Source organism: Psammomys obesus, unplaced genomic scaffold, assembly GCF_907164565.1.
Source record: "Psammomys obesus unplaced genomic scaffold, mPsaObe1.curated_primary_1811, whole genome shotgun sequence".
In the NCBI taxonomy this organism is placed as follows: domain Eukaryota; kingdom Metazoa; phylum Chordata; class Mammalia; order Rodentia; family Muridae; genus Psammomys; species Psammomys obesus.
In genome coordinates this window covers 41,420,219-41,446,886 of record NW_026587216.1, presented here as the reverse complement: position 1 = coordinate 41,446,886, position 26,668 = coordinate 41,420,219, and the positions used below count along the sequence as shown (strand labels likewise).

Sequence of the window (26,668 nt, the reverse complement as noted above, 5' to 3'; positions counted from 1 at the left end):
TAGGGGGGAGCAAGCTCATCTTTCCAGACTATCTTGGATGTTCTCAAGCTGGGTCTGTGGTGTTTGAAACTTCACTAAAGACGCTTGGTTTTGACTTTCAACAGTACGTTTGGCAAGATAGAGACTCTTCTAACTATTTACATTTTTTTTTAAATTAGGGGAGGCAGATATGAGCACACAAATGTGGGTGCCCAAGAGGCTGAAAGAAGGTATTGGATGCCCGGAGCTAGAGTTACAGGTGATTTGTGAATAATCCAACATGAGTGCTTATGGTGGGCGGGGGGGCATCTCGTAAGTAAAGGTCACAGATACTCCCAAACATCCTACAGTACCCAAGACTAAACAGGGCCAAGGGTGGGAGTTGCTGGTCCAGAGCAGCAGGTACAATGAAACAGCACTCAGGTAGCTGTGAAACTTACACGAGAAAGTAAATTCTTGAGGAGCTAGAGCGACGACTGTCAGCCACACAATCGTACTCTTCCACCATGCACTCTTTCATCATTCCACAGACGTATTCAGGCTCCTGCCTGTTTTACCTGGGCGAGAGTTCTGCCTTACTGAGCCTTTGTATTTTTGTTGGAGAAACGTGGGTCGATTGTCATTGATGTCCTTGACTTCTATGGTGATGGGGACAGGACCCTCCACTACAGCTCCGTGCGAATCCAGGGCTGCAAGCTGGTGTCGAAGAAAAGAAAACTACCTTGTGACCCTGGACTTCAGATCACATGCCCCAGAGTCACTTACAGAAACTTAAAACCCTGAAGATGGACAGCCTGGTGACTGCAGAAGGTTAAGAACCCAAAAACGCTTCTGAGATAAGGATCTAATCAGGTAAGCCAGCCTGATGATGTCAGCAGCTTTCTAGTCATGCAGGGTCCTAGGCCCAGGCCATACCCTGCTATAGACAATGGGTGCCATGACTCCTCAGAGCTGGCACAGTGCTTGGTCTGCAGAGCCCATGGCAGAAGGTGACAAGATGCCGCCGGCTTGCTCTTTTTCAGTTAGCTCTCTGCCATTCTAGCTATTCAGACACCCACTAGGAAGCTGTGGGGAGAAGAAAAGGAAGAGCATTTCCAGTAGGCCTCCTGACCATTCCCTCCTTCTGCATTCTGGGGCCGCAGTGACTATGCCCAGCGCTGATGCTGCCTTCCTTGCAGGCACAGAGCCCACACAAGAGCCACAGGCCAAGCGCTGGTGCACATCAGAGGCACAGTGCTGGGTTTCAGCCCCAGGACCTGGATGAGCATGGCCATCTGAGGATTTCGATTATGGAAATTGCACTACTCTGGTCAAAAAGCCACACCCCTCTGTAGCTGCTTTCAAACAGGTGGGGAGAAGGAGAGAAGAAAGAATGGAAAGGAGGGAGGGAGGGAGAGAGGGAAGGTCATATGAGAATTGCAGTTTTGATACTAATGTCTGGAAAGCTGGACAAGAAGCAAGCGACAAAGGTTCTGGGGGCTCCTGGAACAAGGGTGCTGCAGAGGCTGTTGTTTCACGCTGCTCTTCTGGGCTCACCTGGAGATGATGCACTGCTCTCGTTTCTCTGTCCAGGACTCTTGTGTGGTACAGAAATCCATTCCCTTCTATCATAAATATGCCATCTGTCTCCCCCGATAGTCTAAAAGTCACAGCTGGAGGGTTGGCCTTAAACTGAGAAAAAGAAAAAAAAAAAAAAAAGATTAGGTTCTGAGGAAACACAATGTTGTAGAATCTATAGAAAGTCGCCAATTTCAGGGTTTTCGATTTCTATTTATTTTTTTATTTATTACAATTTATTCAGTTTGTATCCCAGCTGTAGCCGCGTCCTTCATCCCCTCCCAATCCCGCCCTCCCTCCCTCTTCTCCACCCACACCCCTCCCCCTGAGACTTTATAGTGGTATATGCTGAAATTCTGTGTGTGCATTCTTTACACAACGTTCAGGACACACTGCTCTCAGTGACCAAAGTATCATCCTATCCAATATGCTGAGGGAAGGCTGTGGTACTCTACACTGTAGCTGAGGCTAAAAGACAATTTTCACTGAATACCCGAGCACTATGATGTTACTAGCAACTGAGAAGCATTGAAAATTTTAGCTTTGTTGCTGGAGCAAAGAGATGTCACTCAGTACTTTTAAAAGACAAGGATGCAGATACAGGTCGATGTGAATTGAAACAGTCTACCCACGCCTTCAGCATCGCATGTTGTTGAAAGATAATCTCACGGTGGTTTTTTTTACAGTGTGGAAAAACAAATCAACCACTTCTCATGAGATAGTTGTAGCTCCTTTTAAGACAGTAGAGAAAAAAAATGCGAATTTTACATAAAAATGAGACTCTTTAAATAGTTGCTCAACTTCATTAATAATTTCAAGTATATCTCATGAACATTAGGCTGCAGAGAAATGCATGTATGGTTGGTGGCATTTAACTTATACGACCGATCTGGAAAAGACTTGAGGCAGGAAGTAGAGTCTTTGATAGTAAACAATAGTATACCAAATTTGTCTTGGAATTTTAAACATGAATTACATGCTTAGAGTGTAAGAGGAGATATTTATTACACTAGCAAAATTGAATACTCAAATATCTGTGAATTCTTAAAGCATACAGCATAATAAGTATTGATCTTTAAAAGTTTCATTATTAAGAACATTATTAAGACACTACTGTGTGAAGGTGACAAAAACTACACAAGAGTAGAACCAGGCTGCGGTTGTCACAGAGCAAAAGTGTGCACGACAGAAATGGTGTATAGATGAGGTGAGAAAAGCATGACTAAGTGGGGCTTCCCAAACTTGCATGTTGATAGTCCATGGTTATTAACAAATAGAAGGGTGGCTGTTAGCATTTTAAGACAAGGCTGACGTCAGCGGGAGAGGTGGAGTGAGACGGCCCTTCCTCCATCAGAGCAACGAAACTGTGGGTAGGAATTTGTAAACACCAACTCACCAACTTTGTCAGAGCATCAGGGCTTGACCAAAACCCTGCTGGATGCCAACAGACACCAAACATGCCTTATCCGGTTGACCTTCCTAAAGTCACAAGTGGGCTTGGAAACCAGTCTCCCCAGCACGGCGTGACAGAGGGCAGAGGAGCTCCCAAAGCCACCAACAGAGAACCATCATTACCCAGCCCGCTGGTGTCGTCATTTAATCTGAGTGGGTGCTCATCATCCCGAGACGTTCTTTGAAAAGAATCACTAGCAATTGGAGGGCAGAGTACTTCACACTTGCGATCTCCTCACTCAGGATGCTAAGGCAGGAGGACTGCTGCAAGTCTGAGGCCAGCTTAGGTTATCCAGTGAGTGTGGGCTCAACCAAGGGCTTCGTACCAAGCCCCTGTCACGAATAAATAAATCCTCCACAAATGCTTAGGGCACATCACTGAAGAGAGGCAGGAAGTGCTGAGTGATGAAAGGAAAAGGCTGTCTTCTGAACGTGACACGGGCGTTGTGCAGGTGAACTGAGGTAAAATTCCAGCCTGGGTGGGGGAAAGGCTGCTGAAGCCCACACCTAGTTAGGAAATACTGGCAGTTGATGGCTGCTGTGGGGAGGGACGGTTACTATTCTTAGGAGAGGGGTGGCCACTGGGAGGTCGTCCGTGCCACATTGAATGACCTTATACTATAAACACACATTTGGGTGGCTCTATTTGGATTTGGGAGGTTAAAATAATATTAAAAAACAATAAATATTTATAGAGAGGACATGAAGTTGTTACGGAGATGTGTTGGGGAGGGCCTGGGATGGCGGATTGAAGTAGAGAGTGGGGGATGGATGTGATTAGGATACACTGTATACAAGATACACTGTACATGGAAATTTTTCCAAGAACAATAGCTAAAGCAACCTTGAAACTGATCAAACTTTTAAAGGAAAAGCCGGGGAATAAACTGTCCACAGGAGACTTCGCAAACCTCACCCATTACTCCCTGGAGGTCTCATCAGTTAGCAGAGCTGCCAGCATGGCCAGAAGAGGCCCGAAAGGGCCTGGCCCCTCGGGGCTCTGCCCAAGTGTGAAATGAAGGGAAAGGTAAAAGCTGTAAACTGCCCACCACTGCCGACGGTGCGCTTGCCGCTCTGCTGACAGTATGCTCCAGCATGCTCCAAGTGCCTGTTGGTAAAGGCCAAGATGCATTCTTCCAATGCACCTAAGATAATCTCCATCCAGTCATCAACTGAGCACCTAGCCGAGCAGGAGTTTCAGGGGCCGAATATAACAAGGAATACTGACTTTTCAGACACAGCTCATAAAAGCCACTAAACAAGTAGTAGCAGCAATGTGCTTAGGGAAGGAAAAGATAGGCTGTCTAGGATACCATATTGCATTATTTAAAATGTCTACTCCTCAAAAAACAGCCATGTGACATACAACTAAATAAGTAAGTAATGTATGTGACAGATATAAAAACTGTTCCTGAGGAAGCCCTCATGTTGAGCTTACTAAAGATCTTAAGTGACCTGTTTTAAATAGATCCAGAGCAAAAGGAAGCCGTCTCTAGAAGACTGGGGGAACTGTCAAAACAAGTCTTAGCCTTTACAGAATACAGACATAGAAATTTTGTTGTTGTTGTTTTAAATAGGAACTCCGAAGTTTAAAGTATATTAGCTGAAATAAACATTTGAGAAAGACTGAAAAATATTTTTGAGCTAGTAGAAAAATCAGAGAACTTGAAAGTGAACTATCTATATTAAAATACAAAAAAAAAAACCCACACCACAATATCAACAATATTTAATGCCTAAAAAGACCAGCATGGCACCATTAACCAAGTGCACACATATGCTGTGAAAGTACCAAGAGGGAAAGAAGAGTAAAGGAGACAAAAGATCATTTGAAGACAGAATGCCCAAAACTCCCTAAGTGTGAAGAACACACTCATGGACACATCCAAGCAACCCAGTGGACTCTGGAAGGGTGGACCCACAGCCACACAAGAGTAGATGCACCACAATCAAATATTTGAAAGACAACGGACCTTGAAAACAGCAGGAAGGACTCTAGTAAATCTTAGACTCAGGACAGACAACAACTTCTCAATAAAATAAAGGAATTTCTCATGAAAGCCCAAGCGAGTGAGCTAACACATCCCCCGGGGTTGGACTGATGAGTAAGGCTTCTAAGGCAATGAGACAACTTTTCAAAGTGAGGGTGAAGGTAAGCTATGCAACCAGACACTGTAGAGCTCGGGGCAAACTTGCTACAGATATAAAATAAGAGCCAGCAGGATGGCTAAAGCAAAAAGGTTGCCACAAACCTGCTAGCCTGGGCTACATGATGAACTAAGAATAGCCTGAGCTACTGAATGAGATCCTGTTCAAAAGAAAAGAAAGACACAGGGTTAATGTACCAGGAAACTAAAGCTATCGTAAACATTACATGCCTGATCCTGATGACAGTCCCTAAGATATCTCAGAGACTGAGAGAGTGGGTGGAAACATTAAGGATACTAAAGCTATCATTACTGACAATTTCAAGACTTCACTTTCAATAACAAATTGAGAACCAACAGGAAAATAAAGCCTTGAACAACACCACAAACAAGCTTGAAGCTAACAGCAACACTTCATACAACACTTCATACAACAAAAACAAACTATACAAAATATTCTCCAGAACGAGTCCTATGCCAGGTGATAAAATTTAAAAAAAATTTAAAGGATACAAGTTATACAAGAATTATTTTCATTTACACAATGGGATGAAACTAGAAATCGATAAGACATGATTAGGGGGTTTACAAATATGTGAAGTAACAGCATGCTTTCATAACCAACAGGTTAAAGACTAAATCTAAGTCAAAACGGACCTAGCCTAGATGTGCATTTCCTTGCCATTTCAAATAGAACAGTATAAACATGGATGTACAACTGTCTCTTATGGGACAGAGAGTCCTTTGGAAATACATCCAGGAGTAGCATAACTGGACGACATGGTAATTCTATTTGGTAAAGAATAGTGTTTGCAACTTCCACACCTAAGGATCAGGAAACATTGTGGAAGAGGGGCTGAAAAGACTGTAAGATCCAGAGAATGAGAGTTTACTGTGAGATTGCGTCTGCTGGTAACATCAACATACTGACTAAATTGCATTTAGGAATATATATATACATATATACATATATATGTATATATATACATATATATATACATATATATGTATATATGTATATAGAATAACAATTAGTAAAAAAAAAAAAAAAAAACAGCCATGAGCTTGAAGGGGGAGGGGTATGCAGGTGGGTTTGGAGGGAAGAATGGAAGGGAGGAATGATGTCGTTTTATTGTGATAGCAACAAAACAAAAACAGAGATTTCATGCAGGTGATTGAGTTGCTCGAAAAGAAGATTAAAGGGACTCTGGCTCTGTGGGAGACTAAAAGCAAGGCATAACTGGCTTTGGAATCAATTAAAATTGTTCTTTAAAGCGCCTGTTAAATGACTTCCTACTTTGGATGAGTTAAAGATAAATTTAAGTGTAAAATGCAATTACTAACAATAATACCTAGGAGGGTATCAAACTGAACTTTAAAGGGGAGAGAAGTGGTGTGTGCTGTGGACTCTTGGATTTTACAGGCACATTTTTTTTTTTTTTACATTAGAATAAATGTTATTTAACTATGGGGCGGGGAAGAACAGTGTTTGAAAAAAAAAAAAAAGTGCTAGACTGGCTGGCTACCCAAATGCTGAGCCAGGAAGTTGGGCCTCAGCCTCACAACCTACACCAAAACAACTCAGTGTGCACCAAAGTCTTGAATGTGCGAAGTAAAACTAGCGCACTGAGAAACCACACAGAACCTCTCAAGTTAGACCTCAGCAAAGCCAGAGACTTAGAAGGGCACAACCCCCAAAACGAAATCACAACCTACAGAATGTGGGGAGATAGAGTCGATGGGAAAGGATTCCCCAACAGAACCATATAAAATCGGACAGCGCTACTTGATAAAAGGGCAGGATATTTGAATCGGCATTTCACCAAAGAAAACAAGAAGCCGTAAAGACACAAGCAGTCAGCAGTAGTCATTTGGGTGTCTTAATTTCTGGTGCTGTGATAAAGCCCATGACCAAAAGCCACATGGGGAGGAAAGGGTTTATTTCTCCTGAACTTCCTATCACGGATCATCCTCAAAGGAAGTCAGGCAGGAACTCAAGGCAGAAAAATGGGAAAGAAACTGGTGCAGAAGCTGTGGAGGAGTGCCACATGCTGCTGTGTTCCCCCATGGCTTGCTCAGCCTGTTTTCTATACCATCCAGAACCTTTTGGCCAGGAGTAGCATTGACCGCAGTTAGCTGGGCCCTCCTACATCAATTATTTGATAAAATGCCCTCAGACCCTTGCCTACAGACCAACCCTGTAGAAATGTGTTCTCAGGTAAGATTCCTCCTTTCCAACCTTGTCTCAAATTAACACCAACAAACAAACAAGCAAAAAACTAGCTAGCTGGGGGAGGGGGGGGATAAAACCTTAACTACAAAGAAATAAAACATTAAAAGACTTAGAAAGCTCTAATAAAAAAAAGAATATAACAGCAATGCATCAGATGCGGACAGACAATGCTAACAGAAATGTGAAACGGCTCCCTTGCATGAGGAAAAGTTTGTAGTTTGCCAATAAGTTAAACAAAATGCTAAAGCTGCAGGTTGCATGATCAGCAATGGACGCCCAACTGACCACTGACCCCACAGTCTCTGGAGGGTCCGTGTCTCACGATGGCATGTCAGAGCTGTTGCTTCCTTTTTGAAATTTTTATCCTCTGACTTTTATTTTATATTTTATTTCTGTATATTTTCTTCGTTTTACCCCCACAGGTCCTTTGCACAAGTATTATGGCTTCCAGTTTGGTGGGTTTTCTGTGAGATTCCTGAGTGTGCAAACGTGTGAGCCTCTGCTTCTCAAGCCTTCTTCCGGGATCTTTCCCTTCCGTTCATTTTGTCCAATTCTGAGGTGTTAGCTTTTATCTTATCTTATTTTATTATTATCACTTACAAGCTTGTTTGTTTTCTACCGGGAGACAGAAATGGTGTCGGGTATGAAATGGGAAGTAGGGGAGGTGGGGAGGAACTTGGGGGAGTAGAGAGAGGAGAAACTGCTCAGGACATACTATGTGAGAAAAGCCTAGTTTCAACAAAAGGAAAAAATGATGACACTGAAATTGAATGTTTCTCCCAAAAAATACAAAACCCAATCTCACAAAAATCTGTACATTAATTAAAAAAAAAAAAAAACTGATAAAGATCGGCCACCAACCCAAAGGGGGGAAGGGACGGATAGAGAATAAATAAGCAATGGAAGGACGTAAAAGAAATCCAAAGACCAAGTGTACAGGTTTATACCAACCTTCCTCTACTGGCTGGTTTTGTGTTAACTCAATACAGGCTAGTATCAGAGAGGAAGACTAGCCTCAGATTGAGGAAATGAGCCTCAGATGAGGAAACACCTCCATGATAACCAGCTGGAGGGCATTTTCTCAATTAGTGATCAATGGGAGAGGGCCCAGCCCACTGTGGACGATTCTGCCCCTGGGCTGGTGGTTCTGGGTTCTGTAAGAAAGCAGGCTGAGCAAGTCATGAGGAGCAAGCCTGTAGTAAGATTTTTTTCCTTAAAAAAACACAGAAATATCATAAGAATATGTTTTTGTCTTAATCCCAGGTATGGCTATGGGGCTATTTCACAGCAGCTAACTATGATTTGCCTCATACTCTAGCAGGGGCATGGTTCTACAAGTGTGTGACATTTGGAATTCTGCAAACTTTTCAGAAGCTATACAAACGCTATAGCCGTGATGAGTGGTTTTGCTGGTTAGTGGTTGGATGATGTTAGTTGGGTGTTGTTAAGTAGTCACATGCAAGGAAGAAGAAATCAGATATCCTGACATCGAAGATCAGACTTGTGCCAAGGAAATCAATGGCCCTAATCAGCAGGAAGTGGTCAAACATAACATTGCCTCCTTTCCCCTGTATCTTTCTTTTCTCTCACATCTAGTGTTAGAGGGATGAAAGAGTACAAGAATAAGGATGGGAAAGGGTGAAAGAAAGGAACCCACACAGTAGAAAACGCCAGCTACACAAGTCAGTAAGCAGCACCCCTCCAAAGCTTCTGCATCAGCTCCTGTCTCCAAGTTCCTGCCCTCCTTGAGTTCCTGTCCTCACTTCCTTCAGTGATGAACAGCAATGTGGAAGTGTAAGCCAAATAAACCCTTTCCTTCCAACTTGAAAAAAAAAAATCTGTACATGAATGATTGCCCATAGCAGCTTGTCTTTTACACTCATAAGTAAAAGATCTGGATGTTTATCGACTGACATATGAATATTCAAAGTGTGGGATGGCCATGCAGTAGTCAGCTACTCACATGGAGGAGCATCTTGGTGAAAACCAATGATGCCCGGGGGCAAACACAGGATGGAGGGCCAATCTAGTCGATGCTGAGCTCAGCAGCCCGCAGCTCCCGTCCTCAACTCTGCACTGTGTGTCACCTTCTTGGTAAACAAACACTCCTCCGTCTGCTCCCTGTTGATCCCATGACTGTTCCCTTCCACACATAACATATCACCTCCAACACTCAGTTCAGAGACACTGAAATTCGTCTGTTTACCCACTACCATCCTCCTTGAAAATCAATTCTACTTCTGCAGCTTTTCATTGCAAAGATGATATTAGAGCTTATACACACAGTGGTCAATTCAATGTGTGTACATATACATATATATATAAGCTTGTGCATGACATATATAATATATATATATTATTTGTCAATTTCAAAACTTAATTAGACTCGTCACTCTTTCTTCTACTGCCCATGAGTACCAGCCTCTCCTGGACTCCTCCCTGCACGGGTGTAACCAGTAAGCTCCTGGGGTAAGAGATTACTGATGCTCCCGGGACCGAGAATAGGCTTTGTATACTGCAGACATTCTGATGCTGCTTAATGAACAAATGAGCATGATGCCTAGTGTGTAAACTTCTTACCAGACTGTAAAGTATAACATGCAAAGGAACTAGATAAAGAATGGTAGGGAGACTCTCTAACGTGCTCCCCAGCAGGGCAGACGAGGACCGTGTGCTCTGCAGACTCCTAGCGGGGACCCTGCATTCTCCCTGGCCCTGTCCAGCTTGCAGCCAGAGAGCGGATCTTCCTTAGCGGAAACTCAGGTCAAGCCTGTCTGTGATGCACGGTATACTGGTGAATTGTCATGTGCCGTTGAAGCTTGTTGAACACGGACGCTGGGAGCAAGGTGGGTTCCCAGCCTGTTTATTTTAAGTGTCCTCTAAGACTTGTTCGGAAATGAGCTGGCCTCCCTGACACGGTAACAAAGAGGTGGAAAGAGCAAAATAGCACAAGAGTGAAAACAGTGCATGCTTGAAAACAGCTTAGAGCCAAACTATTCCCACCCGAGGCTGCCATTGTTTATTCCAAATTATAAAGATGCCTCCAGTGGGAAGAGAAGGCATGCGCCCAGATGCAGAGAAAATGCTCCGCCTGGACCTGCTGGTACATTTCCAGGGCGTGCGTTTCTCTCTGATGCATTTCCGTGCCCTGGGGAGCCACAGTTCTTCACTTCACCTTGCACCTTCAGGCCAGTCCTAATCTGGTGCTGTGTGCACTCATTGTATACACATGTGTATTGTTCCCGTGTGCGCACGCGCGTGCGGTAAGGGGTCAACGTCAGAAGCCTGTTACTCTCCCCGTCCGTCACTCATGTGATGCGTGTTGTATGTGGTTGTGTGTGCATGAGTGTTTGCGTAAACAGTGTGTATGTCCCTGTGCACACACAAGGAGCTGGAGCAGAACACTGGGTGTCTTTACCTCCTACTCTCTGCCTTATCTCCTTGGGACAGTCTCTCTCTGATCCAGAGCTTGCTGTGTGGCATAGGTTGGCCGGCCAGTGAGATCTCAGGATCCGACCACCTGGTCCCCCAAAGCCAGGGTTACAAGAACAAACTTTCTACATAGGTGCTTGGGACTCTCGCTCGGGCTTTTGTGCTTGCCCTTTCCCGCTGATCCATCTTCCTACACCATTTCTGCTCTATTGTACCAGACAGAGCCTCTCACTGAACCCAGAGCTCACTGACTTGGCAAGGCCACGTGGGCCAGCAAGCTCCTGGGCTCCTCCTACCTCTGTCTCTCTGGTGATGGCATCATCGGCATGAGCCGCTGGCATTTTTATGCATGCCGATGCTGAGTATCCAGGCCCTCATGCCTGTGTGGCAAGCGCTTGATTTTATCAACGGAGCCATCAGCCCAGCCCCTACTGCTTTTCATGGCTAACCGCCTTCCAGGGCTATGGCTTGGATGTGAGTCGCCTGCCCCCAAAGGCATATGTGTTGAAGGCCCGGTCCCCAGCTGGTGATGTTATTGAAGGGATTGGATTATCAGGGATAGGACTGGGATCGTCGGTAGACTAATACTTCACATGTGGAATGGGCCCTTAGGAAGTGGGGACTACTTAGGGTTTCTCAACCTTCCTCATGCTGCAACACAGGTTAATACAGGTCCTTACGTGGGGGTGACCCCAACCATAAAATTATGACTTCGTGACTGTGGTTTTGCTGCTGTTATGAACCATAGTATAAATACCTGTGTTTTCTGATGGTCGTAGGCAACCCTTGTGAAAGGCTTGTTTGACTCCCAAAGTCGTCACAACCCACAGGTTGAGAACCTCTGACTTAGAGGAATGGCTCACTGGGGGAATAACTGCTAGGGCACATAGCTTTCCTCTGGACCCCTCCTTATCCCTCTTCTTCCTACTACCATCGGCCAAGTAGCCTTCCCCCACCATTCTCTACCTTACCACAAGTCCAGAAAAAAGAGCCATGTTACCATGGACTGGAAACCATGAGCCAAATCATTTCTCCTCTAAGTCATTTGCCCTCCAGCCCAGCAGTTTGTCAACATTGTTTTCAGAGTGTGAAATGCCACCCACAGGCTCGAGTAGTTGAACATTTGGGCCCCAGCTGGTGGCTGTTTTGGAAGCGTGTGGAACTTTTAGGAAGTGGAGCTCACTGGAGGAAGGACATCACTGGGTCACTAGACCAAGGCTTTGAGGTTTTATGGCCCGGCCTCACTTCCTGTTTTCTCTCTGCTTGCAGAGTGTGTGTGGAATTTGACCAGCTGGTCACTCACGACTCCTGCCCTGTCTTCTGTACCTTGATGGTCTACATCCAGAGAGGATGTAAACTGAAAGAAACCCTTCCTCCTTTATGTACATAGCAACAGAAAATGGAACTAAAACCACCACAGCGACAGAAAAGATGATTAGCAGGCCCAGCACACCTTGGGCAACCCCCAGACAAGGGCATAACCTTTGTTCAGAAGAGGCAGGGAGGCAATCAGGCTGTGGCCACAAAGCGAAGCCCTACCTTCAGACACCTCACACAACAAGCTTAGTGACCAGACATTCTAATGGACAGGAGGCCAGCACCTCCTGAGATCTGTACCTTTTCCACTCAGGGCAGAGGCAGAGTCTATAATGCCGACTGCCAGCGCCAAGCACTGGCCACAGGCATGATTAAGGGAGCCTGTGTGAGGATGCCAGATCCAACTCATCCTACCCCCACCCACCTCTGCAGCCTAGCTTCCAAAGTCACCAATGATGAGGACTGCCAGCCTCCAGGTTACGCCCTGATGTTCGGTACAGATAAGAGCAGAGGTCCACTGTGAGCCGGAGAAGTCAGGGTGACAAAGATCAACCCTTACCTGGAATATGACTTGGTTAGGTTCTTGGCCTTCAAAAATCGAGAATGTCATGGGCTTCAGGGGACCACTGAACCTCCCTTCTTGGCTGTATCCACTTGTCTGTTAACAAAAAAAGAGAAAAGGAGCACTGACTGTGATTGTACATGTCACGTGTTAGTTCTATTTGACTCTCCAGAAACAATGTACGGAGCATTCTCTAACGGCCAAAAACAGCGGAACCTGTTAGGTACAGAAAGTGGTCAGTGTTTACTCAGAGACTCTCCTGCCCCATCAAGGCTGTCTGCCATGAGCTTGTTTGTTTGTTTTTCTCATTTAATCAGGCAAGCTTCCGTCCCATGGGAAGAAACTTAACTCCCATGTTACAAAGGAACAAGAGAGAAGCCCAGAGTGAAACATGGGTGTGATGGGCAGGAACAGCAGATGCTTCACCCAAACTAAACAAAAGTTTGCTGCCTCCCAGGAGGCACTCTGCCTTCCAAATAATGCATGGTTACACCAGCTTTTTGGAACACCTCCCTCCACTTATAATGTTCTTCGACACTTGTGGAGCATTCCCAGCATCCTGCAGTCTATGGTCGCCTCAAAGGCAGTTGATTTTAAAAGAGGGGCAAAAAATATGCTGATGGATTAGCACAATGCTTACTTGGTACGCAGTCACATGGTAAATTCTAGTAAAAAAAAAAAATCCTTTTCAAAGAGAAAAGCATTCCCACCTCTGATATATCACAGAATGGTTAACCCTGCCCTGAATTTGTCATGTGGACTTCCTGTTATCTCTGAGAAATAACCCTCCATTTACTTAAGTTGCTCTAAGTCCCAATTTCCCGTTATTTGCAGCTAAAAGCATTTTTAACTTCCACAATAGTTTTCCAGACTTCGAGTTACCACCCCTCTGAGCTTGCCATCCCTTGGGATTCTTCCCTCCCTCTTCTCACGTCTTCCCCAGCTTCATTACTTATGGAAGGTGAGGCTGGAGGACCGGACGCAGGCATCCAGCCTGTGGGTTAAGACTCGAGCAGCATTTCCTGCAGTGCTGCCAGTGAGCTCCAAGGCTTGACTCTGAGACCACCCAGCAAACAATCAACCTTGCAATTACCCACACCAATGGAAACTCCCTTAGCCCACAGACCTCACAAGCAAGGCTATGTTTTCCATCTACAGACGAGCCAGCACCCTGGAGGGAGGGAGAGTCAGTTCCAGGGTTCAAAGTTGCATCCTCATATCAGGACAGCAAACCTTCCTTCCCTCCCATTAATATGACTATTGGGGCTATAAAGATTTCAAAATGAATGTGTACAATATTAGTCACCAAAACATGGCACTGGAGCTGAGATGGATGGCAAGATGGAAGTGGCGAAAAGACAGTTTTCACCAGAGAAAGGCAAGTCACCTTCTCAGACAAGAAGAAAATGGGCCCATAAGGAAAGCCTGCTAAGATGGCCTCGCTCATTATGGAGGTCAGGGTCTATATGGATATAGGTTCTGGACTCAAAATGCCATGATAGTAATGGCTCTTATCTAGTCAATGTTTAGACTGTGCTGCTTTTTGATACAAAAGCTCCTATAAGTTGATTGCTAGGATTAAATCTACCCCAAAGGACAGAAAACCGAGGCTTAAAGCTCCCAGTGATTCAGTCCATTTCCTGTCCTGGGCACATGGTGGCCATGAGTGAGAAGCTGGCTCTGACTTTACTGTCCTCCTATGACAATGGGGCAGAAAGGGACATTTGAAAAGATAGAAGAGCAATGGTCCCCTTACAGACCCAGGCTGTGAGAATTCTCCTAGCAACTGGACAGCAGTCCCCACCTTAACTTTGAAGGAGGTTCTGGTTTGTTCTGTGGTGTTGGGGAGGGGGTGATAAAAAGGCATTATGTGCATGCGTATTATGCATGATGTATGTTAATAAAAACATTCAAACATTTTAAAACTGTATAGGCCCTAGGAGGCTTTTGAGGACTCAAAATATGGTGTATTGTTTTGGTGTGTAAAAAATAAAAGAAAGACAGATATTAGGTGTAGCAATCTAAAAACTTCCCTTTATGAAAAAAAAAATATATATATATACACCTGAAATTTCGGTTCATAAGACAATGAAACTTTGGACATCCTTCTGTACCTTGGGAACCTGTGAGTAAAACAGGAGTGGCACCCCACTGTCTACCCAATAGCGGGGGTTCAGTTTCTGTCCAGTTCCGTGCTGAAAGCTTGTCAGACAATAACAACAATAGAAGATGTAGCTAAAGACAAATGGAACTAGGCACTTCCAAGCCGTTTATGCAAATAAAGAAACATAGAAGGGTGAAAACAGGAAAAAAATAGTTTCGTGATGTGCCTTTGTGGGTGGATGAATCGCTGTAACTCCTTTCTACAGCCAGAACAGGTGAAGGGTGGGTTTACTTTAGACTTCAGACTGTAGCTCACTGGTAGAATGCTTGTCTACGTACAAGCCCTGGGTTTAGGCCTCAGTAGCATAAAAATAAACAAATAGCGCTACAACCATAGAGCTCAGTCTTGCCTCTACATGGCTTATTGGCTCCTAAGAGCTGATGGCTTTGTAGTCATTTCATTAGATACACCTCATGAGAACACATTACATCCATTTTGGACAACAACTTAATTTTGATAGGCCACCTTTCAAAAAACAAAAAAAAAAAAAAAAAAAAAAAACAGTGGTGATAACCATTCTTTCCGTGGTATGGAGAAAAAGGATGACTGTGCTTACCACATAAAGTGCAAGGAGACAGAGGGCATGAAGCTGTGTAGAGGCCATCTTGCTCTCCTCACGTGGACTCCTGTGAGTGAACCAGAGATAAAGGGTGTTAGTTACCAGCCTGTTAAATCACAACTTTCCAGCAGTCAGGATCTTTGCCTGATATCCTGTCACAAATCTAGCAAAACAGGGTCCTTAGAGGCCAACTCTCTCCCGTGTGGAATAGACAGACTTCCGGAAGCTTCTCCATCCCGTCACAGCAATGCACCAGCCCACATCTCCAGATGAGCTCTGTGATTTCATTTCTGTAATTGCCTCACTTCACTTAAGAGCCTGAAATCATAGACATCTCTTTCGCTCATTTTGCCCTGTGTTTCGTTTTAGGGTTTTTTATTTGCTCCCATAGATGGGAAGGTGCACTGTGGCAGCTGCCAGGAAAGATAGGTCAGATAATTTTTGTGGTTCTGGCTGGAAGCTGGAAATGCATGAGGTTCCTCAAGTGGAGAGAAGCCAAGAACATCTGTAGCCCTCCAAGACCTCACCAGATGCCTCCCTGGTCTTCTTGACGGCTCCAAAAGAACTCATACTATTTTCCTACCCTTCCTTAAGGCTTCACATTTCACAGAAATTTTAACTTTCGTGCTGACATGTGTCATGACTAACTGATTCTAGTATGTAAATAAAATTCCCACTTGGCCTGTAAGGCAGCATGGCTGCCTCTTCTAATACCAGACTGCCAAAGTCAAAACAAATAGAATTTAAAAAGAACAAACAAGAAATCAAAGCATGTATTCATTTCACTAAAACTCCAAGCCAGTTTATTATTATACTTAGGGATTATGGATGATCTTGGCTTAATTCACTCTTTCATTTGTTTAAAGTTTTCTACATTGGCTATGCATCACTAATATCAATAGCATATAAAAATAATGAAAACTTTAATCATTATGAAACTTTCATCTGCCCTTAAGAAGAGGAATAAGCTATCCCACTTTGGCCTCACAAAAGCCGTGGGAGATAAAAACATGTGTCCCCTTTCAGGCCTCCTGCTTGAAAAGCCCTGAAAGTGATTTCATGGAGTGGAGCAGATGGTGGCTCAGAGCCAGGCATCCCAGGCTGCGACCCAGCCCTATTTCAACCGTAAGTGAGCAATCTCACCGCTCTGAACCCCAGTGTCCTCATGTGGAAAATTCCTGGTGGTAAGGAGTCATACGGAACTGTTGGGACGTTATAGATGAAGAAATTGGATTCAAGGTTGAACAAATAGCCTAAAGCCCCTTGGCTAAGAAGTGGCAGGGTTGGATCTCACAGGTGGACTCCAAACCTGTTCATTTCCTTCTTCTATGTCTATGTGGTGTGGCAGTAGCTAGGACACAGACACATCCACATAGAGGGAGACATTTATACAATGTACAGTTCTCATACGACATCTAAATTAAACAACTTGCTTCAAGGTTCCATGGCTGTTTTAAGGCAGAGCTAGAGCTAAAACCCCTCTGGACTCTTTTAGATTCGTTAATTTATTAGACTGTTTAAAATATAGTTTTTTGTAACAGAATAAATTTGGCAGAAATGTCAAATATCATTTTGGATTAAACTAATTATAATTAAATACAAATGAGGCCTATGTTTTACTACTGAGGACTGCTCATTTGATTTGGGAAAATGCTGAAACATGTTACAAGTCATCCCGAATTCTAGATTATTGTGAGAGGAAATACAAGCAACCCCAAGTAGCCACAAATTCCTAATCTGCGGGTTCAACTAACCACAGATTAAAAAAAAAATACTAGGGGTGGACAGGGGGCATGTGTAAGCACTAAACACATGGGAAATTTGTTTCTTATCATTCCCAAGACAAGAAAAGATAATAATGATGGCTGTGGCATTTACCATGAACTAGGTATTTAGGCTGGCGAGACAGCTCGGGAGGAGAGTGCGGTGCTGGAAAATAAGATTGCCGTGACTGGATGACGAGCAGTCGTGAGGTAAAGCCAAGTACAGCAGACTTGGAAGACAGATGCCGCGTGTTTTCTCTCACATGCTGAGCCTGGCCTTACCATTCAGTGCATGTGTGTGCGCTTCTATATGTGTGTCTCCAAGTCATGAAATCAGGAAGGTAATTATGGGAGGGAAGGAAGAGATTGTTAAGGATGTGGGCAATAGAGCAGAGTAATGTGTGTAATGAGAAAGCAGAAAAGGAGACCGACAGGGAGGGGACCGGAAGCCAGCTGGACCTAACCTTAAAAGCCAGCTACTTTTAAATTAAAACCAATTATGCATCTAGGTAATGTGGAGCTGGTTTAGAGTGGACAGAGGAGGCGGTGGGTACCTCCATCCCCACACCCTTTCCCCAGGGGCCTTGGGCGGTGTAGATCTGCTATCTGTAGTTGGCCTGGGTACGAAGGGATTCCCGCAGGCACTCAGGGATGTGACTTCTTTAGCTTGACCGCCTTTTTGACACAGGCAGGACCCACACGGGCAACCTACAGCTTCTTGAGGCAAGGAGAACAACAGCCCCGCCACTCCCTCCCCACACCCTGGCCAACTGTGCACTGGGCCCAGATCACTGGATCTGGGTCCTGTACTGACTACTCTCCCCACCTGCCACAGGCCTGGGCCGCAGACAATGAGCAGCAGGCATTTGGTTAACAAAGTCTTTGCTCATGTCTGCTTCTGCTCCTCACTCATCAACAGCGTCCAGCTCACTCATTTTCTTACAGGCCTTGAGTCGGACTTCCTATATGAACTGGATAGGATGCTAGGAACTCAGCTCCCAAAGCAAGGAGTACAGGGCAGAACTGGACCCTGCTCCTCCTTCCTTCAGGAAACCGTCCTTGATTTCCAGGCAGAGGCCTCTTCCTTTTGAACTTGCTAGTTTTTTTTTTATTATTATTTATCCTTTATTTATTTTATTTACTTATCCTTTATTCATTGGCGTTAGTTACTAAGAAGTGAAATCCTATAGAATCGAGATCTTATTACTTTTTTAACCTCCCAGGGCACTTCATAGCATAGCTCCCGTATATTAAGATTTCAACAGATGTTTGTTAAATTCTACAGCATTCATCATTGTCTGACATGGAAAGCCTATGCATTTGTTCTCATCTATAAGCTTTCAGAATAGATATTACTCTCATAAAAATAACGTCACTGATTTGAGATTTAAAGTCTAATCTTGATGCACAGTACAACAATTCATTTTTATTATTGGTGTTGGTGAAAGGGGTTATTTCTCTGTTAAATGTAATAAGAGTTTTGCTCCAATAAATGGTTGAGAATACATTGAAACAGTTGAAATACATCCTCTTTCACTGAACGAATTACTCTAAAATCTTTAACCTTGCAAGGAAATACAAACTGAATGACAGAAATATCAATATTATCAAAATGAAGGGGGTTCAAACAGATAATCATCAAAAGTCACCTATTCATCATTTGCATTTAGTTCTTCCAGTCACAGGCTGGTTTCCTGTGGGAAATAAAAATAACCACAAGCCACATCTTCATAGAGTTGTAAGAAGCCCGGATTCTGGAGACTGCTGCTTTGGGACCTGGTCACTCATCTTAAAGCAAAGGGCAGTGAGAGCACCCATCTTTGAGAGTGAAGAGATTCAAGGAGTTCACACGGGGACAAGGTGTGTCATCCTGCAGTCTGCGCTTTCTCAGTCAGAACTTGAAACCATTGTTCTGGATATCTCCTTTCACAGCCCACTTCCTGCCACCCAGATCTTCAAGCAACAGCCCCTAAGATGCCTTCACATAGGCAAATGGAACAGCAAAGGGAAGCCTTTCCCCAAACAATTCAGAGAAAACTACACCAGTGCTAGGATTGTGCCAAGAACTTTGTTCTCTCAGACAGGTCTTGTGCCTACTTCCTCTTCACAAGAACATGACTCACTAGGTGAAAATCGGACTGTGGGTCATGAGACTCTGGCCGGAAACCAGTATTTAAAACCTAAGCTGCCTAAACCCACTGGACATCCACATCATAAGGAAAGTTGGAGACTCCACCTGGACAGGGTATAGCTGGCTGTTTCACACAACTCTATGGCATCTCCTCTGAGGTTCCTGGAAGGGTTGACCCAACCATCTGCTTAGAAACTCTGCTGTTTGTCAGAGTCTCCCTCAGGAGCAAAGATCAACTCAGTTCCTGTGGGGACTATCTGAAAGGCCAAATGTACCTGCAGTGACAAGGATCAAAGGCTCTGGGCTCTTCACGCATTTTAAAAAGAAGACTTCCGTCACCTTACCTAGCAGGGTAACGTCTCAGGACCTTGACCTCAAAGGTGAAACTCTAAGGGAAGTTCCTTCACTGAGTCCACTCTAGTCAGAGACATCACAGCCAACCATGCAGGAGCACAACACAGAAGAACCCAGTTGGCCTTAGCGGAATCAAGCCACGCAGTGCTGAGCCTTTCATACAAATTCTCTTAGGACTTTTGGTTTTTTCCAAACAAAAAAACCCTATGAAGCAGATGCACTTGGGATGAACATATCAAAAGGCAAAGTCAGAGAAGTTAAGAGAGTCAGCCAAGGTCACGCTGCCATGCTCCTTTCCAGGCCTGTGTTCTCACCGTGGGATCTTCTACCCTAAAAGCATCGCTTTCATCCACTGTGTCTGTCCACAAAGTTGAAAAGATTTCGCTTTTCCTTCATGGTTGCTCGTCCTAAGCTGATGTGACTTACCCTGCCCTAACACACATACCTGCCACCAGGCCAAGGCAAAAGCTGTGTCAATTGGAGGTATTTTTTTGTTCTTATATAGAATACATTTGTGTATTGCTCTTTCCTCACAATCACTCTGAGCTTTATCCCAGGAGTCTCCCAACTTTTAACCGAGCCCAATGTGGTCAGCTGAATGATATGTCTTCCCTCAAGTTCATATGTCAGAACACTAACTCCCAACTTCCCCAACATGTGACCTCATTTGGGGTTCTTCATAGAAAATGAGGTTAAAAAGAGGTCATTGGGGTGAGCCCTATTCCAAGATGGCGGATGTCCCCATTAAAAAAATGGAAAAGCTGGACACAGATCCATAGACATAGAAAAGAACCCCACTAGAACATGAAGGCAGCCATCTACAAGCCCAGGAGGATGGCCTGGAACAGATTTTCCTCCATAGACCTCAGAAGGAACCCTGCAGACAAGTCTTAGACTTGAAATCCAGAACCATTGGGTGGTGAACTCTGCTTCAGCTTCTCATCCCTGCAAAGGAGATTTTACTATGCTAATACACTATTAGACATATTATGGCACCCCAGAAGGGACACTAGAAGCACAAGCATGAACAATCCTTTTGCTGGTCTGTAACGCTTCCAAATAGCTTTATGCCATTTTAAGACACCCTTGACATTTCTCTACTTATCTGAGTAATTAAGGGACTTTCTAGGTCTCAGATCTCCAGAAACTCAACATGCAAATATTGATACACACACAGCTGGTAAAAAACTAAGTGCTAGGCAAATCTTAAACAAGTTCAGCCATCTCTTATTCTTTTTGTCTGGGTTTTTGAGGGAAGAGAGGAACACCAATGGGCTTTGAAATAACTCATCCAAGGAATGACCCATCCAAAAAAGCAAAGAGGACACAGAATTAGGTTATCACAGGGTAGTGCGAGCAAGAAAGGATGTGACTGGACTCATAAAACCACCAGGACTAAAGAGTGCCTCATAGCCCGTGTGTCATTTATTTTACAGCTGCATTGTATATTGCTAAGAGCAGCATAAATTCTAAGGCAAGGCCAGATATGAATAAAGATCAGATTAAAAGCTGGCTCGCTCCCATTGTTCACCATGCCACACTGAGGTCACTGGATCCCATCTTTCTGCTCTGCCTCACAAATCACTGGCACCAATTACATCACTTAAGTAGGAGCTGACCAATTTGCACTCCTGACAAATTAGGGACCCAATTAAAGCAGCTTTTAATAAGCTAGAAACAAGCACCCAGGCATAAAATGAGGTCTGCCGCCTCACACTACAAACTGATGACTCCTCCTGAGGTAGGAAGCAGCCTGGTGTGCTTAGAGGAAAAGAAAAGAGGGAAAGAGGAAGGGAGGGAGCAGACACCGACACATCTACCCCAGACACCCATATATATACATATACATACATATATATATACATATGTATGTATATATATATATAAGCTTTTTGGTCTCACCACACTTTACAGTATGGATAAGCTGATCTCTGAATGTGAGTGTCTGAGTTTACATATCCAAAACTGGAGGTGGCTATTTTATTAGTAGTTTCATGATGTAATACATGAATTCACAAAAGAATAGATGATTCCCCAGGATGACTTAAAATCATTTAAATTTACATAGAATTTACTAGACAACTTTAAATTATTTCAATTTATATATAAATTACTGATTACTTATTAAAGAAAAAAATGGAGCTGTCAGGACAATTTTGGGAAACATCTTCCTTCCTGGCTGGCTTTCTTTCTGCCTAGCACTTCCACAGACTGGACAGGGACTGGGCCAGCTGAGAAGAAAAGGCCTCCACTCAGAGTCTCACAGGACATACCAGCTGCGTTGGTAGAGTACGTGTTACTCAGTTAGTATTCTCCCTGGAGAGACGGTACAGCCTTGATGGAGGAAGTAAATCACTAAGGGTGGGCTTTCAGGGTTCACAGCCTTGTCCTACTTCCCAGCTAGCTCTCTGCTTCATGTCTGCCCTTGAAGAGGTAATCTTTCCAATTCTTGCTCCTGCCACCATGTCTACTGCTTATTGAAAACTCCCATCCACCCCTTCCCATTATGGACTCTCCCTCGGAAACCATAAACCCAAATAAACACTTCCTGCTAGGCTGTCTTGGCTGTGTTATTTTATCACTAATATAGGAAGTATCCAATACGTTAGCCCCAAAAGGGACAATGCCCCAAGTCTTTGGAGGGATGGAGACTTTGATGTGGGCATGGCAATATGCTTCTCACCTTACTCCAGAAAACAGGACTTAGCCCTCATTTCAGATGCGAGCAGCCTTACAGGGGCAGGAGAAGGACTCCGTAGATGGCAGACCACTACCATGAGGGTCCTCTCTGACCTAAAGACAGAGGCAGGGATTGCCGTTTTTCATAGAAGATGAATTGAATTTTTTTATGACAGTTTCACTGAGTATTAAGCAACATTTTTTTTTCATGTATATGAAGTGTAAATTTAAGCACTTTGTTAAGATAATAAGATCACACTTGCTGGCCTCAGAAGCTCAATAGGAGGTAAATCTAAATTCCATTCCATTCCACAGGACCGAGACATTAAAGCATGTAAAAAAAAAAGTTGTCATTTGCTATTATACTAGTTAATTTGCAGGATGACCTTGACACACGTGCTGTAACAGCGAAAACGTATAGTCATGCTCAAGTATGGAGGTTTTGCTATTTCTCCTGTAATTACATCTTCACTGATAACTATGCAGAGGAGAGAAAGCAAAAAATGAGTTTAACTTAATTCTGCCCAGTCAAGGGTACCTTATGCCTAAAAGGTTTATAACGAATTAAATGGCTTTTACAGCTTGAATTTACTAAGTATTCGCTAAGGCTAAGCACTTTGAGAACTCTATTCATTTAAACACAACAGTCCTATGATGTGGGTGTCATTGTCATAAAGGCAGGAATCCAAACTCTGAGACGTTAAGGAAAGGTCTTATTGACTGAATGTAGAGACCAAAGGAGCCACGGGCCGCATGCACAAGAGAAATGCTCCGCTTTAACCATCTTCCAAAACACAGCTCTAGCACTCTGATTCTCTTCGCTCAAGAACTGCAAGCGGCACCTCCCGACCGTGCATGTGGCTGAGGGTCTGAGCCCTAGTGTTGCTACAAGCCACAGTCTTTTAAATATGATAACACAGTATTGAATTTGAATATCTTGGATAAAATTCAGATGCCATCGTTACAGAACATTTTAAGAAATGTTAAGGTTTTTCTTTTCTGATATCTTTTTTCTTTTTAAAATTTATTTATTCGCATTACATCGCAAATGAACTCCCTCCCTCCTCTCCTCCCAGTCCCACCTTTCCACCCTATTCCACCTTCCCCAGTTCCCTTCTCCTCAGAAAAGGGGTGCTCCCATCACCAATCTGTCCCTGCACATCAAGTCCCATCAGGACTAAGCACGTCCTCTTCCACTGAGGCCCAACAAGGCAGTATAGCTAGGGGAAGTGATCCAAAAGCAGGTCAGAGTCAGCTTCCCCTCTCCACTTACTAGGGAACCTATATGAAGAGCAAGCTGCCCATCAGCTACGTGTCAGGGGCCTAAGTTTAGTCCAGGCCTGCTCTTTGGTTGGTGCTTCAGTCTCTGTGAGGCCCCATGGGCCAAGGTTGGTAATTAGGGTTTTCTTTACCACCTATGCAACTACCAACCACAGTTCAGTCTATTGCATATTATTAACATGGAAAATATCTATTGCAATGTAGCTAACAACCGAGCCACTGGGTGACTGTGTCTGATTGTAGTAAGTTAACATATCTCAAATTGAAGTAAATACTCCTGTCCATTCTCACAACTTACAAATGGCCGATGGATCCCAGCACCACCACCCCCCAAAAAATTTCACCACATCTTTCCTTGTTTAGGTAATCAATGAGTAGGCCACAGAAAGGCTGGACCCATTCTTAGCTAAACACCAAACATTTCTGAGTGAACACCGTTTTACGCCAACAAGTAAGCCAGTATTTGCACACCTATATGCATGTTTCTTTGTGGACCTTCTGAGAAAGGAACAAAATGGTGTCCAGTATTGCTTCTCCACATGAACGTGGAGCAGGTTCTCTATCTGGGCCCTGCCTCTGATGGCACCTTCCAACATATGTTTTGACTTTTGTAAGAAGGAGAAGATACTGCAAATGCAATATTCATCTTCAGCAGCAGTGACTTCCTTCAGGGCTCATCTAAGTGATCTCTGAACCTGAAAGTTTACAAGGGAACCACTTGAGGCACTTTTAACTTTTGAGTGTTATTTACCAAAACCCTATCACTTTATAACTCTTGCTGTAAGGTCAGACCCCATGTTCTTAGCATAGCTCTGGTGAGGGCCTGTGTGTGTTGTTCATGTGTGTGTGTGTGTGACACAACCTTTCTAAAAGGCTGTGGTGGTACACACCTGTAATCCCAGCATGCAGGACAATCACAACCTCGAGGGTAGCCTGTAACTATATAGCTAGTGCCCATCTAAAAAGATTTTTTATCTGTGGCATGACATTGTCTTTTTTTTTTCCTACGGAGCGAACAATAACACCTCAGCTTGACCTGGCTCAGTTATCTGGACTTTCTCTTGGAAAAGAAAGCCAGCATTCGCTAGGTGCCTACCCTTGCAATAAGCATTTTACCTACACATTTGCTCCTCACGATTACCCATTCAGGCAGGTTGCCTGTTATCTAAATGAAAAAGATTAACGTTCAGAGGTCGTAAGTGCTTTGCCTCGTGTGCTCCATGATGAAACTGGCCCAACCCAATTGACCAACCCCAGAGAGTCATAAAGTATATGTTCTAGAGTTAACTGCAGGCTCTCAAGAAAAAGATTTTCTTTTGTTTCCTTTATTTCATTAGAAAACCTGAATGCTGCCTGTTTTGTTGTTGTTGTTGTTTGCCATCTGAATGTGAACTTTCATCTTTTAAACAATGCCTCACTCGCTACTTACATTTTTATAGAAAAATAAAGACAGAAAAGTATCAGACAAGGCATTTTCCGAAGAGTTTGCTTGGCATACCCTACTCCGGGGAGCATCTGTCTCATCCCTAAAAAGTCACATGTAATCAAGAAACGCAGGCAGTGGCCAAAACTACAAAGATTCCAAGTGACACAGGATTTCTTAAGAATCCCTCCTTAGCAACCAGGAGAGAGAGCAGAGGCCAGCACTCAGCAGCAGCCTCACTTTCTCCGCTGAAAGGCGGGACAGGCTCTCTCCCTTTAATTCCTATTCTAGTGCTTTCTTTAAAAGTCTCCTTTTTCATCTGTGCCCTCGTCCCACCATGCCCCAGACAGTCTTAAGACTCTCACACTGAGTTGCCTTCTCTGAGGAGCAGAAAGAACAATCTTTAGAGACATCCCGAAGGCACTGCAATTTGTGAGAACAAGATCCTAACTCTTACAATGCAGGAGTTCTGGAGTGTTGTCCGGCCACAGTTTCAGATGCCAATCCCAAGTGAGGGGTGTTCACACTCATTTACACAACCAGAGAACACAACATTTCCTTTATTTCTACTCCAAGCTCTGTTCAACCAAAGTCACTTCATTCAGTGAATGTCTGGAATTACAGACTCATGAAAAGAAACTGTTAGAGAAAGAGACTGTGCCCTCCACAAAAGCTAATGATGCCAGGAACAGGTGTGGTTTCCAGGATCGCAACACACGGTGCCTCGAGGAATACATTGACCCAGCCCTTCTTAAGCAACCCCCATACCATCTAAGTTATTCTCAAAAAGTATTAGTGAAACAACGGTGAGGACATCCACCCTTACCTTTCACTAAGTAAGAAAGGCTGCTTACAAGTTCTCTTCCATTCAGCTGTGGAGACACTTGCGGTAGCTGGAGAACCCCAGGAGACACTTCCTCAATCTGCTCTGCTCCTCTGGCCTCTCCCTTCAGCTCCAGTCAAACATTAACCACAAACATTTTTTTATTGATTCCTGAGAGCCACTGAAAATCATAAAAGGTATCGTTACGTTCAGTCCAGGAAAGAAGTTCACCCATTCATACTGGACATGCTTTCAAAGCAGTTGCTGGGTCGTTGTTGTTGTTTACTCTATGAGCCCAATTACAAGTTACGAAGTCAAAATGATGAAGGTGTCTTCAGCTTTTTTCTGGAGTGTGCGCTCTGTGGCATCAAAGAGAGTTGTTAACTTTTTACACAAACACCTAGTGTAGTATCTGCAAAGGAGAGTCTTTGCCAACAAATATGTGTACGGGTTCCATGGAAATGCAAAAGACAAGGCTCCAAGTCTGATGGCGACGCAGCCCACTGACAGCCACTGGCAAGGATTTTGTAAATGATGCAGGCAGCATGCTGAAAGACACAGCGGGCTGCACCACTTCTGAAAGCCAACGGTTCCAATCAAAGACTTCATGAAACAACTAAAACTTTCCCCCAAACACAAGTTAACCCAACACACACAACTCAGGGAACTGTCTGGCTTTCCATTCTTATCAAGCACTCCAGTCAAAATGTTGTTATGGTTTTTGTTTTGTTTTGGTTTGTTTTGCTGTTTTACACTAATGCCACAGACATCTTAAATCAAGGCTTCAATCTGACCGATGGCTAATTCCCACA

General features: G+C 43.9%; 1 protein-coding gene across 3 annotated transcripts in view; it reads right to left on the bottom strand.

Annotated features, from left to right (window-relative positions):
- Cdh17 (cadherin 17) overlaps positions 1–25,962 on the bottom strand; it is a 59,619-nt gene extending 33,657 nt beyond the window's left edge. The window contains exons 1-5 of one of the 3 annotated variants that reach the window (XM_055603466.1): positions 25,888–25,962; positions 15,400–15,469; positions 12,677–12,775; positions 1,516–1,650; positions 537–675 (exon numbers count right to left, since the gene is read on the bottom strand). In XM_055603466.1, coding sequence (XP_055459441.1) covers positions 537–675; positions 1,516–1,650; positions 12,677–12,775; positions 15,400–15,469; positions 25,888–25,901 — 457 coding nt within the window. In that variant the 5' untranslated portion in view covers positions 25,902–25,962. Of the gene's footprint in view, positions 1–536; positions 676–1,515; positions 1,651–12,676; positions 12,776–15,399; positions 15,470–22,333; positions 22,408–25,859 lie in introns of those variants that run through there. The other 2 variants (XM_055603467.1, XM_055603468.1) reach the window with 2 other exon arrangements.
- Between the last annotated feature and the right edge of the window lie 706 nt (positions 25,963–26,668).